The sequence below is a fragment of the Dreissena polymorpha genome, chromosome 3 (genome assembly GCF_020536995.1).
Source record: "Dreissena polymorpha isolate Duluth1 chromosome 3, UMN_Dpol_1.0, whole genome shotgun sequence".
Taxonomy (NCBI): Eukaryota; Metazoa; Mollusca; class Bivalvia; order Myida; family Dreissenidae; genus Dreissena; species Dreissena polymorpha.
In genome coordinates, this window is record NC_068357.1 from 151039467 (window position 1) to 151051830 (window position 12364).

The following is a 12364-nucleotide window of genomic DNA, read 5'->3' on the forward strand; positions in this document are numbered from 1 at the left end:
ATGCAATCATTTTGAATTTTTCTAACTTTTGACTCCTGAAAATAATCTCCACTGCATCATTTTGAGGCAAATGCTAACAAGAAGCTAACTCCAAAATATAGTTTAAATCACACAATTTCTGTTTTTGCATTTTATTTCACTTTAGTTGGTTCAAAACAACATTTGCAGACTATCTTAGAAATATACAGAAACAAAATAACAATTTTATTCAGTATTTTGACTCCTGACAACTTCATTTGGCCCGTGAAAATTTCATTTGACCCCTAATCATTTCAAGCATATGGTCATTTGATTCCTGGTTTTCAAAATCTATTGTAATCCATGGAACCTTTTCACATTTTGGTAAATTGACAAAATTGAAAGAATGTTTCAGATTTGCATTGTAGTTATGAGATTTGTGCGGAAACAGTAATACAGAACATTTACTATGCTGTAAGATATTGATTATATGCATCTTTTGAATATTATAAAGAAAAGAAAATTATAACGCGTTGGAAACAAAAACCATTGAACAATTTGGATAGTTCTGTTGTTATTGTCATATTTTGTGACATTATTTGGATTGCACATATAAAATATAAAATACACCATTGACTATTTATGAGCATGATGGCCGATTGGTTTAAGTGCTAGATTTTTACTTCAAGGGTCAGTGGTTCGAGACCAGTTTAGGATTGTTTTTTTTCTTTCATTAATTTTATTCTTTTTTTCTGGAGCAATTTTCAGTAATTACTCTAGGTTTTCGGACACTCAAAAAGAATTTTTTTCGTGTCCGAAAACTTAGATACGAAAAAATATTCACAAAATACAGGTGTCCGAAAACTTAGAGTCGAAAATTGAAGTGTCCGAAAATAGCATCAAATGTATCAACGACTACCGGTTATAGCAGGCGCTTGTAAAATACCATGCCATATAGTATAAATTACAGTTATACAGTGTTTTTTTATGGCAATTTCGGGGCCAATATTCGGCCCCATTCCCTCAAAAATGAGTATATATTTTTCCCCCATTTTGTAGAAAAAATCCCCTCCAGAAGTAAAAAACAAAACAAAAATTGTTGTTTTTTTTTAGAAAGAACGGTCTAATGACAAATATATATATCTCAAATTTATTTCATAAACAACTAACAAAGTATATTACTATAATTAAATTTATAGGATTTTGAATTATTAAAAAGAGTTATATTAAATTAGTTGTGGACTTTGCACATGAATTGCATTTTTTTTCCAAATGGCCAGGAAAAGGCCTGATGTATCTATATTGTGTCAATATTTGTTAATAAAAACATTCCAATTTGGTCCATTTTATTGATAAAAAATTCTCAAATTTGCCATTTTTCATAATTAGACTCGAAATGGCTAGGAAAACTGAGACTGTGCATGAAGGCTGAACTGTCTGAAACTAATGTTGAAAAAATCATTGATATATATTTAAGAAAAAGGACAAATACATTCAGCTGTGAATATTACATTCATACATACATATGTATTCATATAATAAATATCATTACATATAAAAGAGTGAATTTTTTATTTACCCTTTTCTTAAAAAACGGGCCCGCCACCATTCCCCTATAGGTGAAAAAAACACTGTTATATATGTTTGCACAGCATTTTAAATAATTTTAAATGCTTAATTTATTTAACAGAAAGTTACTACAAGGTTGTACTTTGACCAACGAGTTCAAAGATGAGCATGTGATGTACCGATACTCGCAGGTTTTTTTTCTCCACTTTTTGGGAAGATAGCCCATGGCTTTGGAATTGGGAATTTTATCGGCATTTTCATGAAATTGGGAAAATAAATTCATTAGCCTTTTTATTCCAAATGATAAGTCCACTGATTAGGGAAATACTAAATAATTTGCTATAACTCTTTATAATCATTTGAATTAAAAGAACAAAATCATGTAATACTTTGTTAGATGTAATTGAATTAAAATTGAGTTAAAATACGCATTCGACACTTTCTAAAAAAAAAAAAAAAAAAAAAAATCTTTTGTTTTTGGAAATTGGGATTATTTTGCCACATTTTGGGAAAAAAGTATACTTTTTGGGATTGGGAACATAGCCAAATTTCGGCTATAAAATCGGGCCAAAAAAAACCCAGACTCGATAGTATGAACCTGTAATTAACATAATAAAAAAGCAACCTATGAATTCTTTGTTCATTTCCGATAGTTGTTGTCTAACACCTTCCATTGTTGGTAAAACTTGCAATAGGGTGCATCACACTTTGAAGCGTTTAGTATTTGTCACAGTTATTTTACTGAGAAGGGGTAGTACCATTGCGGTAGATAATTGAACTGTTAATTGGCACTACCCCTGGTAATAGTCATAACGCTTATGCTATCAGGCGAAACCATTGTTTACCCAATAATGCAAATGTAATGGTCTGTTGCCCTCAGGCATGCACCTGCCATGTTTTATGATGTTAATCTGGTTGTCAAACCCCATGATCGAAGTGTCATTAGATATCGAAAACAGGACCGAAATTTGGTAAAATAGCGATGTAAAATATACTGTCCGAAAACTTTGAGACATTAATTATAGACAAAAACTCGTGTGTTCCGAAAATTAAGAGTCACGAAAAATAATTATTTTTGCTAAAAGAAAGGGGTGTCTGAAAACTTAAGAATGTCCGAAAACATAGAGTAATTACGGTAGTACCAATTTTTACTTTTATCAATTTAAAGCATTAAATGACAATTTTCAATACATGCCAAAATCTGTGAAAAGGTCCCTTTAATGCACATGCATTAACCCTTTCAGTGCGGGAACCGAATTTTGAAGGCCTTTGCAAACAGTTTGGATCCAGATGAGACGCCACAGAACGTGGCGTCTCATCAGGATCCAAACTGTTTGCTATTCTGATAGTGTTCTTTGAAAAAATTGAAGAAAATGCTAATTTTAGAAATTCAGCAGACGACATTTTAGCAAACGACAAATTTCCCAGCATGCAAAGGGTTAAGTCCTGTTTTTTCTAAGGGAGGCTCATTTTTGTTTGAAGATATCAAATTCTGTTACAATTTAAATATAGATTGTGGGTATTTTACTTGTTCCTCTATTGAATTCAAGACTATATTATTATAAATTTCTAATGATGGTCACAAAAAACATACTGTATTATAACTATGTCTGTAGCTTTATTTTTCTCCTTTTCATGCTTATTTATTATTTTATTTTGGGAATGCAATACAAAGAAGTGAAAATTGTAAGATTGTCAATGTGTGAACAGGTCCCATTAACATAAGTTTTGAAATATAAATATCTTGATGGAATTCCCGTCCATTAAAATCTGTTATATTTGTGTACACATGAAAATTATGGATGAATTCTATATTTCAGGAGATTACAAGGAAATTGTTGGAGAATTTATTCCCTTCAAAAAATTTGGACATTCATCATTTGAAAATTTCATTGTATCGATTCCAGATGTTGTGATAATAGACAGGTAATTGTGATCATTACAGGCTGTTGAGTTTTCTTTGATGATTCTTTTTAATATCACTAAATAAGTCTTCTTTATAGCAGAAAATGTTTTAATCCATGTAATAATGCAAAGATACTTAAGTAACTTTGTGGCAATCACTGGCTGTAATGTTTTCACATTTATGAAATAATATCCTTTTTTTATGCCCCCCGGATCGAATGATCGGGGGGTATATTGTTTTTGGCCTGTCTGTCATTGTATGTGTGTGTCTGTGTGTCTGTCTCAAACCTTTAACCTTGGTCATAACTTTTGCAATATTGCAGATAGCAACTTGATATTTGGCATGCATGTGTATCTCATGGAGCTGCTTATTTTGAGTGGTGAAAGGTCAAGGAGGTCATCCTTCAAGGTCAAAGGTAAAATATATGGATTCAAAGGAGCGCAGTAGGGGGCATTGTGTTTTACAAAAACAGCTCTTGTTTTAATCAACAGCTAAAAAAGGCTATCCTTTATTCTGCAAATACAAGCAAAGCAATTTTTAGAAATTGAACTCTGTTATTTGAATAAAATCAGAATCCTGCTTTTTTTATGTAACATTGTGCAATTTTCCCACTTTGGACACCTTCAAAGGATCTGCCCTTCATTTTGCATCATTTTTATACTCTCAAAGGTATTTAATATAATGCAAGTTGAGTTGGTTACATAGTATGCGTATAAGTTTTTACAAAACAAGATTAAGGTGGGCATTTAACAAGTATGCAGGAATGAAGTAACTCATGACTAAAGCATTTTCACCCCTGAACAATTCATTTAATCCCTTAACAATTCAAGCCCATGGGTATGAACTTTATAACTAGTTTTCACGTTTGTGTTTTCATTTTTTAGACGGGGAGGGGAGGTAATCCTGAAGGCAAGAGCAGACGAGGCCACTTCCCATGTGCAGAAACTGATCTCAAAACAGCGGGGAAAGAAACTCAAGGTTTTTTAACATTGGCAAAGCTTTAAGAAAATATTTGAGCTAAGCTCTGGGAAAACATGGTTTCGAAAAGTGTCCTCCCAGATTTGCCTGTGCATTCTTCACAGGCTTATCAGGGACAACACTTTTCGCCTTTACTAGATTTTTGCTAAGAAGAGACTTGCTTTTAATTGAAAATACAATAAAAGCGGAAAGTGTTGTCCTTGATTAACCTATGGACTGCACAGTCTAGTCTGGGACATTTCTCCACCCACATGCATTAAGCCTCATTTCCGGGAGCGTGGTTCATTTTTTATGTGAGAAAAATGTATGATTCAGTTGATAACATGAAACACATCATTTGCAATAATTTCATACATGCAGGGGTGTACATCTTGCTGGGATACTAGGTCACAAAATCTGGCGATCTTTAACATGCTTTGTAGTCTTGCTTAGTTTCATGTGAATAAAGCTGTTTTTAGCTCATCTATTTTTTGAAAAAAAATTATGAGCTATTGTCATCACCTTGGCGTCGGCGTTGGCGTTGGCGTTGGCGTTGGCGTTGGCGTCGGCGTCCGGTTAAGTTTTGCGTTTAGGTCCACTTTTCTCAGAAAGTATCAATGCTATTGCATTCAAACTTGGTACACTTACTTACTATCATGAGGGGACTAGGCAGGCAAAGTTAGATAACTCTGGCGTGCATTTTGACAGAATTATGTGCCCTTTTTATACTTAAAAAATTGAAAATTTTGGTTAAGTTTTGCGTTTAGTACCACTTTTCTCAGTAAGTATCAATGCTATTGCATTCAAACTTGGTACACTTACTTACTATCATGAGGGGACTGGGCAGGCAAAGTTAGATAACTCTGGCATGCATTTTGACAGAATTATGTGCCCTTTTTATACTTAGAAAATTGACAATTTTGGTTAAGTTTTGTGTTTAGGTCCATTTTATTCCTTAAGCATCAAAGCTATTGCTTTCATACTTGCAACACTTACTAACTATCATAAGGGGACTGTGCAGGCAAAGTAATGTAACTCTGACTGGCATTTTGACAGAATTATGTGCCCTTTTTATACTTAGAAAATTGAAAATTTGATTAAGTTTTGTGTTTACCCCTAAAGTATCATAGATATTGCTTTCATACTTGGAACACTCACAAACTATCATAAGGGTACAGTAAAAGGACAAGTTGCATAACTCTGGTTGTCATTGTTACGGAATTATGGCCCTTTTTTGACTTAGTAACTTTTAATATATGGTTAAATTTTGTGTTTCGATCCACTCGAAGTATCAAGGCTATTGCTTTCAAGCTTCAAATACTTACATGCTATCATGAGGTTACTGTACCTGGCAACTTGAATTTTACTTTGACCTTTGAATGACCTTGACTCTCAAGGTCAAATTATTAAATTTTGCTAAAATTGCCATAACTTCTTTATTTATGATTAGATTTGATTGATACTTTGATGAAACTACTCTTACCTGACATACCACAATAGACTTCACCCAAACCATCCCCCGTGCCCTCCCCCCCCTCCCCCCCCTCCCCCCCCCCTATTTTTTTTTTTTTTTTTTTTTTTTTTTTTATAAGATCATCTCACAAATGACCACCACACCCTCACACTATACCCCCACCCCACCCCCCCACCCCACCCCCCCCGTAATTTTTTTTTTGATGTTTTTTTTTTTTTTTTTTTTTTTTTTAAGATCATCTCACAAATTATCACCACACCCTCACACTATACCCCCCCCCCCCCCGATTTTTTTATTATTTTTTTTTTTTTCGCTTTTTTGGAAGATAATGTAATAAATGTCCACAACCCCACACTATACACCCCTCTTCACTCCACTCCTCCCTCCTTTGTGATTGAAAATGAGAGTCCCTTCACCTTTGAAAAGAAAATAGATGAGCGGTCTGCACCCGCAAGGCGGTGCTCTTGTTATATTGTGTCTCAGGAACTTAACAATGTCTTTGTCTTAACAAGGTGGCAACTTCAGCAAATATATAGCCTGTGTGGATTTAACCAATACTGGCAGAGGGTCTGGATATTCGGATAATCTGATATTCAAATATTAATTAACATGAGAAAAATAGGAAGAACATTGAACAGGACATGAATTTTGTTTCGTTTTGTTTTCTAAAGATGAGAGATAACTTATTACATGAAACCAATGTTTCATTATGGAATAAAACAAGGGTTCTTTATCTTAATCTAAATTCTTTTACCCAATCTTTCAATAATTCTATAAGTCTTTTCGTAGTGTACTTTTGAACAATTCAGAATTATGGGCCTGTTGTTTCAGAAGCCAGCAAGGAGACCTAGAGGTGGAGGGGCGGGGCAGTACCTCTCTAGGTATGCGCAAGATCATCAATTTTCCATTATTTGTTATTTCCATAAATATACACAATTAATACACATATTACCACTCTATCAAATAAATATTTTGTAAAAATGCGTTTTTTAACTTCAAAATACTGCCATGTATTACATTAACTTTGTTGTATTTGCACTTCTTATCACTGTATGATCACTTTCTCCTCACTTGACCATGACCTTTTGATATGTGTATTATTTAATTTCTGTTCTGTTCTAGGGGTGGGGGTCGAGCCCCTCCCAGGGGAAGGCCGTATGTCTACCCAACCACACCCATACACAGACACGGCATGCCCAGCTTCCTCCCACAGACACCATCGCCTCAAAAGTAAGACTTTCTTTGTTTTTATTGGCCACAGTCGAGCTAGGTTGATTCTTTCATTTGGCACTTGAGCCAATTATGATCAATTTGGATTCTACCAATTTTTTTTAGCTTTCTATCACAGATTTAATTTCCTCCAAGGTAACATTTGATTCGGCTTCAGGGAAACGGGCTTAATGCATGTGTTGTCTCAGATTAACCGGTGGAGTCCGCACCGGTTAACAAGGGATGACACTTTTCACCTAGACTGGATGTTCATTCAAAAGTTACATCTTTGAAGCAACGTCAATTTTATTGTTTAAGTTGAAAGAGCTGTCCCTGATTAGCCTATGTGGACTGCACAAGTTAATCTGGAAGGACGCTTAACTCGCATGCATTAAACCCCATTTTCTCATATTGAGGCTCATTTCTTTTCGTTAGATTGGCCACAAACATGCTAGGTTGATTCTGTCATTTGGCTAAGAAGCTGATTATGATCGGCTGCAACCAATATATTTTAGCTTTAGAGTGCATAAAAAAGCCTTTGGTTTCAACCTATTTATTTTTGTTTAATTACATGAAAAGGTCAAACTCTTTTTATAGTCTGGAGTATGTTTCTTGGGATGAACCAGTGCTTTTTGTCTTAAGAATGATACTCAGTGCATGCTGGGGGACACATTTATTTAGGAAATTGAACCAAGAAATTGAAAGTATGTCTATGTATTGCAGTGAAAAAGATCCGGCTCCTATACAGAGTATGTTTCCTGGGAAAAACCAATACTTTGTGTCTTTGGAATTCTATTGAGCATGCACCACAATAAATTTATTTAAGAAATAAGCTCAGAAATTTTGATTTTTTCTATGTCTTGCATTGAACAAGCCATAGTTGTTATTCGCTGTTTAGAGGTGTAACAACATTTGTGTGTGCAAGTTTTGATACTTGAAAAGAGATACAAACTCATCTTTTCAGGTAATTTTTTTCAAACAAACATATAAAGTAGTTATTTCCTTTCTTAAGGTTCTTCAGGATGCCAATGTAAGTTGTTTTTTTCTGCGAGCTTTTCATTTTCATGTCCTGGAAGTAGGAGGGGTTATTGGGTTGGGGCGGGTTTAGCAGTCTGGATTTCATGTCTGCTCTGAAACTTTTATAGGAGGATTTTAATATTGCTTTGGATTATTAATTCCCATGACCAGAAAATGTGTCAAAAAGAACTCCCATGCAGTAAGTGAAAGGTCTAGGTTATAGTTGACATACAGGTCATACAATTTTATTGCCGTGCTGTAACTTTGACCTGCCTGAAAGGTTTTTATGCCCCCAAAGGAGGGCATATAGTGATCGGACGGTTCATCTGTCCATCCGTCTGTCCATCACACTTTGCGTTTAGGTTGACCACGAACTGAGGGTCCCGTTAAGGTTTCGAAAAAAGCTCATAACTTCTATCAAGCGTTTATAGGGGGCATATGCCATTCTATGGTGACAGCTCTTGTTAATTCTACACGTACTTCTGCTTATTATTCCCCATGATAAGTTAATCAGCAGTCATACAGCTCCCATGCTTCTTTGTCAAAGGTCAATGCCACATTGCAAGGTCAGACTTCATAAAATTGTCTAATCTAATCTGTAATTTTAACATTACTGAAAGGATTTTAATATATTTCCATAAATTTATTTCTCATAACCAGACACTGTCACATACAATTCCCTTTTAGGATTATTATTTGCCATACAATATTACTATGACCAGTTGTGTCATTCACAATTCATATGCTCCTAGGTGAAAGGTCAAGGTTGTAACTAATTTGCAGATGTCATGATTTTTTTTAATCTTTAAAATATTAACTTTATTAGCTTGGCTGTTTTCGGAGAAAACCCGAGGTATTGTCATAGCCAGCTCGTCGTGTCCGTGTTGTGTCTTCTGCCGTCCGCCGTGCGAAAACCTTAACATTGCCTCTAAAATCAAAGTGCTTCCACCTACAACTTTGAAACTTCATATGTAGATGCACCTTGATGTGTTCTACACACCACACCCATTTTGGGGTCACTAGGTCAAAGGTCAAGGTCACTGTGACCTCTAAAAAAAAAAAAATGCACCAGCAGCAGAGCGTTGGCATCCGTTACACTTTTGGATGCCTTTAATTGTTTCTAAATCATCCCCGCCCTGACTAGAACATACTTTGAGGGCATATATCAACCCACTGTATGTTGATAAACCAATCTTGCAGCAGGTATACCAAACTTAAGACAAAAATGGAATCTGCATTTAGGAGGTAGGTGAATTATGAGCATTTGTATAGTTTTCTTTGATTTTGGTGAGCATATATACATAATCATCATACAAACTTATAAAATATATCTGACAGTATGATGTTTTAAGTGATTTGCTATTGACCCATGTTTTTTAAGAGAATAAATTAATAAAATTACTATGAGAAGTTCACAATTTGCCAAAAATGGCTTGTTATTATTTGAATTTTTTCATATTATTGAACAGCTTTGAAGAATATTGTTCAAAATTCATTCAACAGAGTATTATAAATCGATACCATATGGTTGTGTGTGTTAAAGTCATTATTTTTGGCTTGGTGTGTTTATTTATGGATCAAGCCAAAATAAGCATAAGATAAATTGCAAACTTAATTATTATAAAGCTCAAATTGTGTGAGAAATGAATATCTTAATTAATTGGAAATTTGGTTTTGTGACTGTGCAATAATTGTGTTAGATAATATTTTAACAAATTTGACTTACATAAGCAATGAATTAACACTATTGTTTAACTTTCCATCTACATGTAATAACAATATTGGTGTTGTATTACAACTTAATATAAAATAGAAGGACACAATATAAGGATATTGCATTTTGTTAAGAAATAATTGAACACAATACATCAAAACAAAAGAAAATGATACAACAGGGCTTTTCACCAGGAAATTGGCCCTAGCCTTTCAAATTGGGAATTTCATGCCCGATAACTGCCCATTTTGGGAAGGCCGTGTTTTTTAAAGTTTTTGAAACAGTGTCTTTTTCATTGTGCAGACGTATTAATAGACACATTGTGGTGCATTCTTAATTATATTAGAGCTCATTGTTTTCAATTTGGGAGATGCCCAATATGTCTAAGTAAAAAAAAAACAATTTTTTTTTTATTTGAGAAATTCCTCTATCAGTTTGGGGGAAAAAAATGACCTTATTTTCCCTGTTATAAAAGGGTGAAAAACCCTGTACAAACATGCATCCACCTCCTAACTGCAGATTCAATTTGTTTTTGTCATCAGTTTGATATATCTATTGCATATTTGGTTTATCATAGTACAGGGGTTAATGTCACATCCTTCCACATGCAATGTACTTTTTTCAATCTTGGCAATTAGCAAAATGTTCACACAGGCTTGAATACCGTAAAAATGCAGTCATAAGTCGAGATTTTTTTCCTAAAAAATTTGATTAAATTTACAGTCTCGACTTATGAGGTCGTCCATGAAAAATAATGATGACATTCTACTAGGATCTATCCCCGCGGAAATGGTTAAAGTTGTTGTTGTTGTTGTATAGAAAACTTGATGAAATACGACACACAAAATTAACCACAGTTTGCCGCAACATTTCCCTTGTTTTTATTTTCCTAATTTAATTCAAAGTTTTCATGTAAGCAGGTGTTTTTTTTACAACTGAACGTGTAAACAAAAGATCGAGGTATTTTTAAAGTGGCCTGTGTGAATTGACAGTTTGACGTCATCAAAGGAAAGCCGCTTCCTGTCAAGAAGCCATAAAGCATCGCCCTTCTCGCCGATAAAATAAAATTACTTTAATTTGTGAAGGGACATGTTTAACCAATCGCGAATTTGTTATTCACTGGTAATCGTCCAATTATGTTTGAGCACGTGCATAGCTCCGCCTTTGAAACTGTTATGTAGAACAAATGTGGAGTTAGCGGTCTATTGGTTATGTCAATCATTGTCATAAAAACGTGTTTACCGAGGAACTAATCAATTGTTTTGATAGTCAGATTAAAAGTACAAAGATTTGATTACAGTGATCACAGTGTGTCATCGAATTATAAGTTTGTGGATTATTACTAGCGTGGACAATTTAGTGCAAACTTTATAATAATAATTTATTAATTTTATTAATTTAACTAACACATTTGATTTGTGAAAATGCCTCGAAAACGCCAGGGCCATGCGTATGACAATACGTTTAAAATACGCGTGATAGAATTTGCAGAGCAATCAATTAATAATAGTGCTGCTGAACGCAAGTTTGGTGTTTCGTATGTCGTTGATGTGTAAATTACGATGTACATGTATATAGTTCTGGTTTCCTATGTTGTCTTTGTTTTTATGTGGTTCATTATGATTTGCTTGTCTATATTTTCATATATTATTTTCGATTTCCTAAATATATATCGTATTGATAATATTAAACAAAGTACATAATACACGTGTCCACTATGTCTACGTCGCACAGTGCTATATTGATGTCATGGTCTATGTATAGAATAAAAACTTCCAGTACATTTGAAATTCTTGCAAGGACAATTTCTGACTCGACTGATGATTGGACATAGTCAAAATCTCCGATTTTCGTATCATATTTTTCCCCCCGACTTATGAGCGGGTAGACTTATGACTGCATTTTTACGGTAAGACCTGTTTTGCTTTGTACAAGAATTGCAGAATGTTACAATGCAGCAATTTACCTGATTTCTGCTTGTTTTGTTCACATGGAGACTGCTGTTTGTTGGGGAACAAAAATAGTTTTATAAAAATATCACAAATGCCGTAGAAAATGTCTAAAATGAATGGCATTGGGACCAGGCCGATTTTTATGTCCCCCACCACTATAGTGGGGGACATATTGTTTTTGCCCTGTCTGTTGGTTTGTTTGTTTGCCCCAACTTTAACATGTGCCATAACTTTTGCAATATTGAAGAAAGCAACTTGATATTTGGCATGCATGTGTATCTCATGGAGCTGCACATTTTGAGTGGTGAAAGGTCAAGGTCATCCTTCAAGGTCAAAGGTCATATATATGGGAACATAGTGTTTCATAAACACATTGCTTGTTTATTTTCACAGATGCTTTTTCACATGTTTGGTTAACCCTGATTATTATTAAAAATGATTTCATAAAAAAATTATTCATATTTTGTAAAAACAAGAAATAATAATATTCATGGCTACAAGTTTTGTCATGGATTTTGCACGTCAAGAAATATAAATTTAGCACATAATTACAATCAAGGACATTTATAAAAAACAAAGGATTTACGATACAACTCAAAATTCTGTTT

General features: G+C 34.2%; 1 protein-coding gene across 7 annotated transcripts in view; it reads left to right on the forward strand.

Annotated features, from left to right (window-relative positions):
- LOC127871970 (tudor domain-containing protein 7-like) overlaps positions 1-12364 on the forward strand; it is a 107864-nt gene that overhangs the window by 6858 nt on the left and 88642 nt on the right. For 6 of the 7 annotated variants that reach the window (XM_052415272.1, XM_052415271.1, XM_052415275.1 and 3 more), the window contains exons 3-7: positions 3348-3453; positions 4318-4411; positions 6696-6745; positions 6987-7094; positions 8086-8103. In XM_052415272.1, coding sequence (XP_052271232.1) covers positions 3348-3453; positions 4318-4411; positions 6696-6745; positions 6987-7094; positions 8086-8103 — 376 coding nt within the window. The remainder of the gene's footprint in view (positions 1-3347; positions 3454-4317; positions 4412-6695; positions 6746-6986; positions 7095-8085; positions 8104-12364) is intronic. The other variant, XM_052415274.1, reaches the window with a different exon arrangement.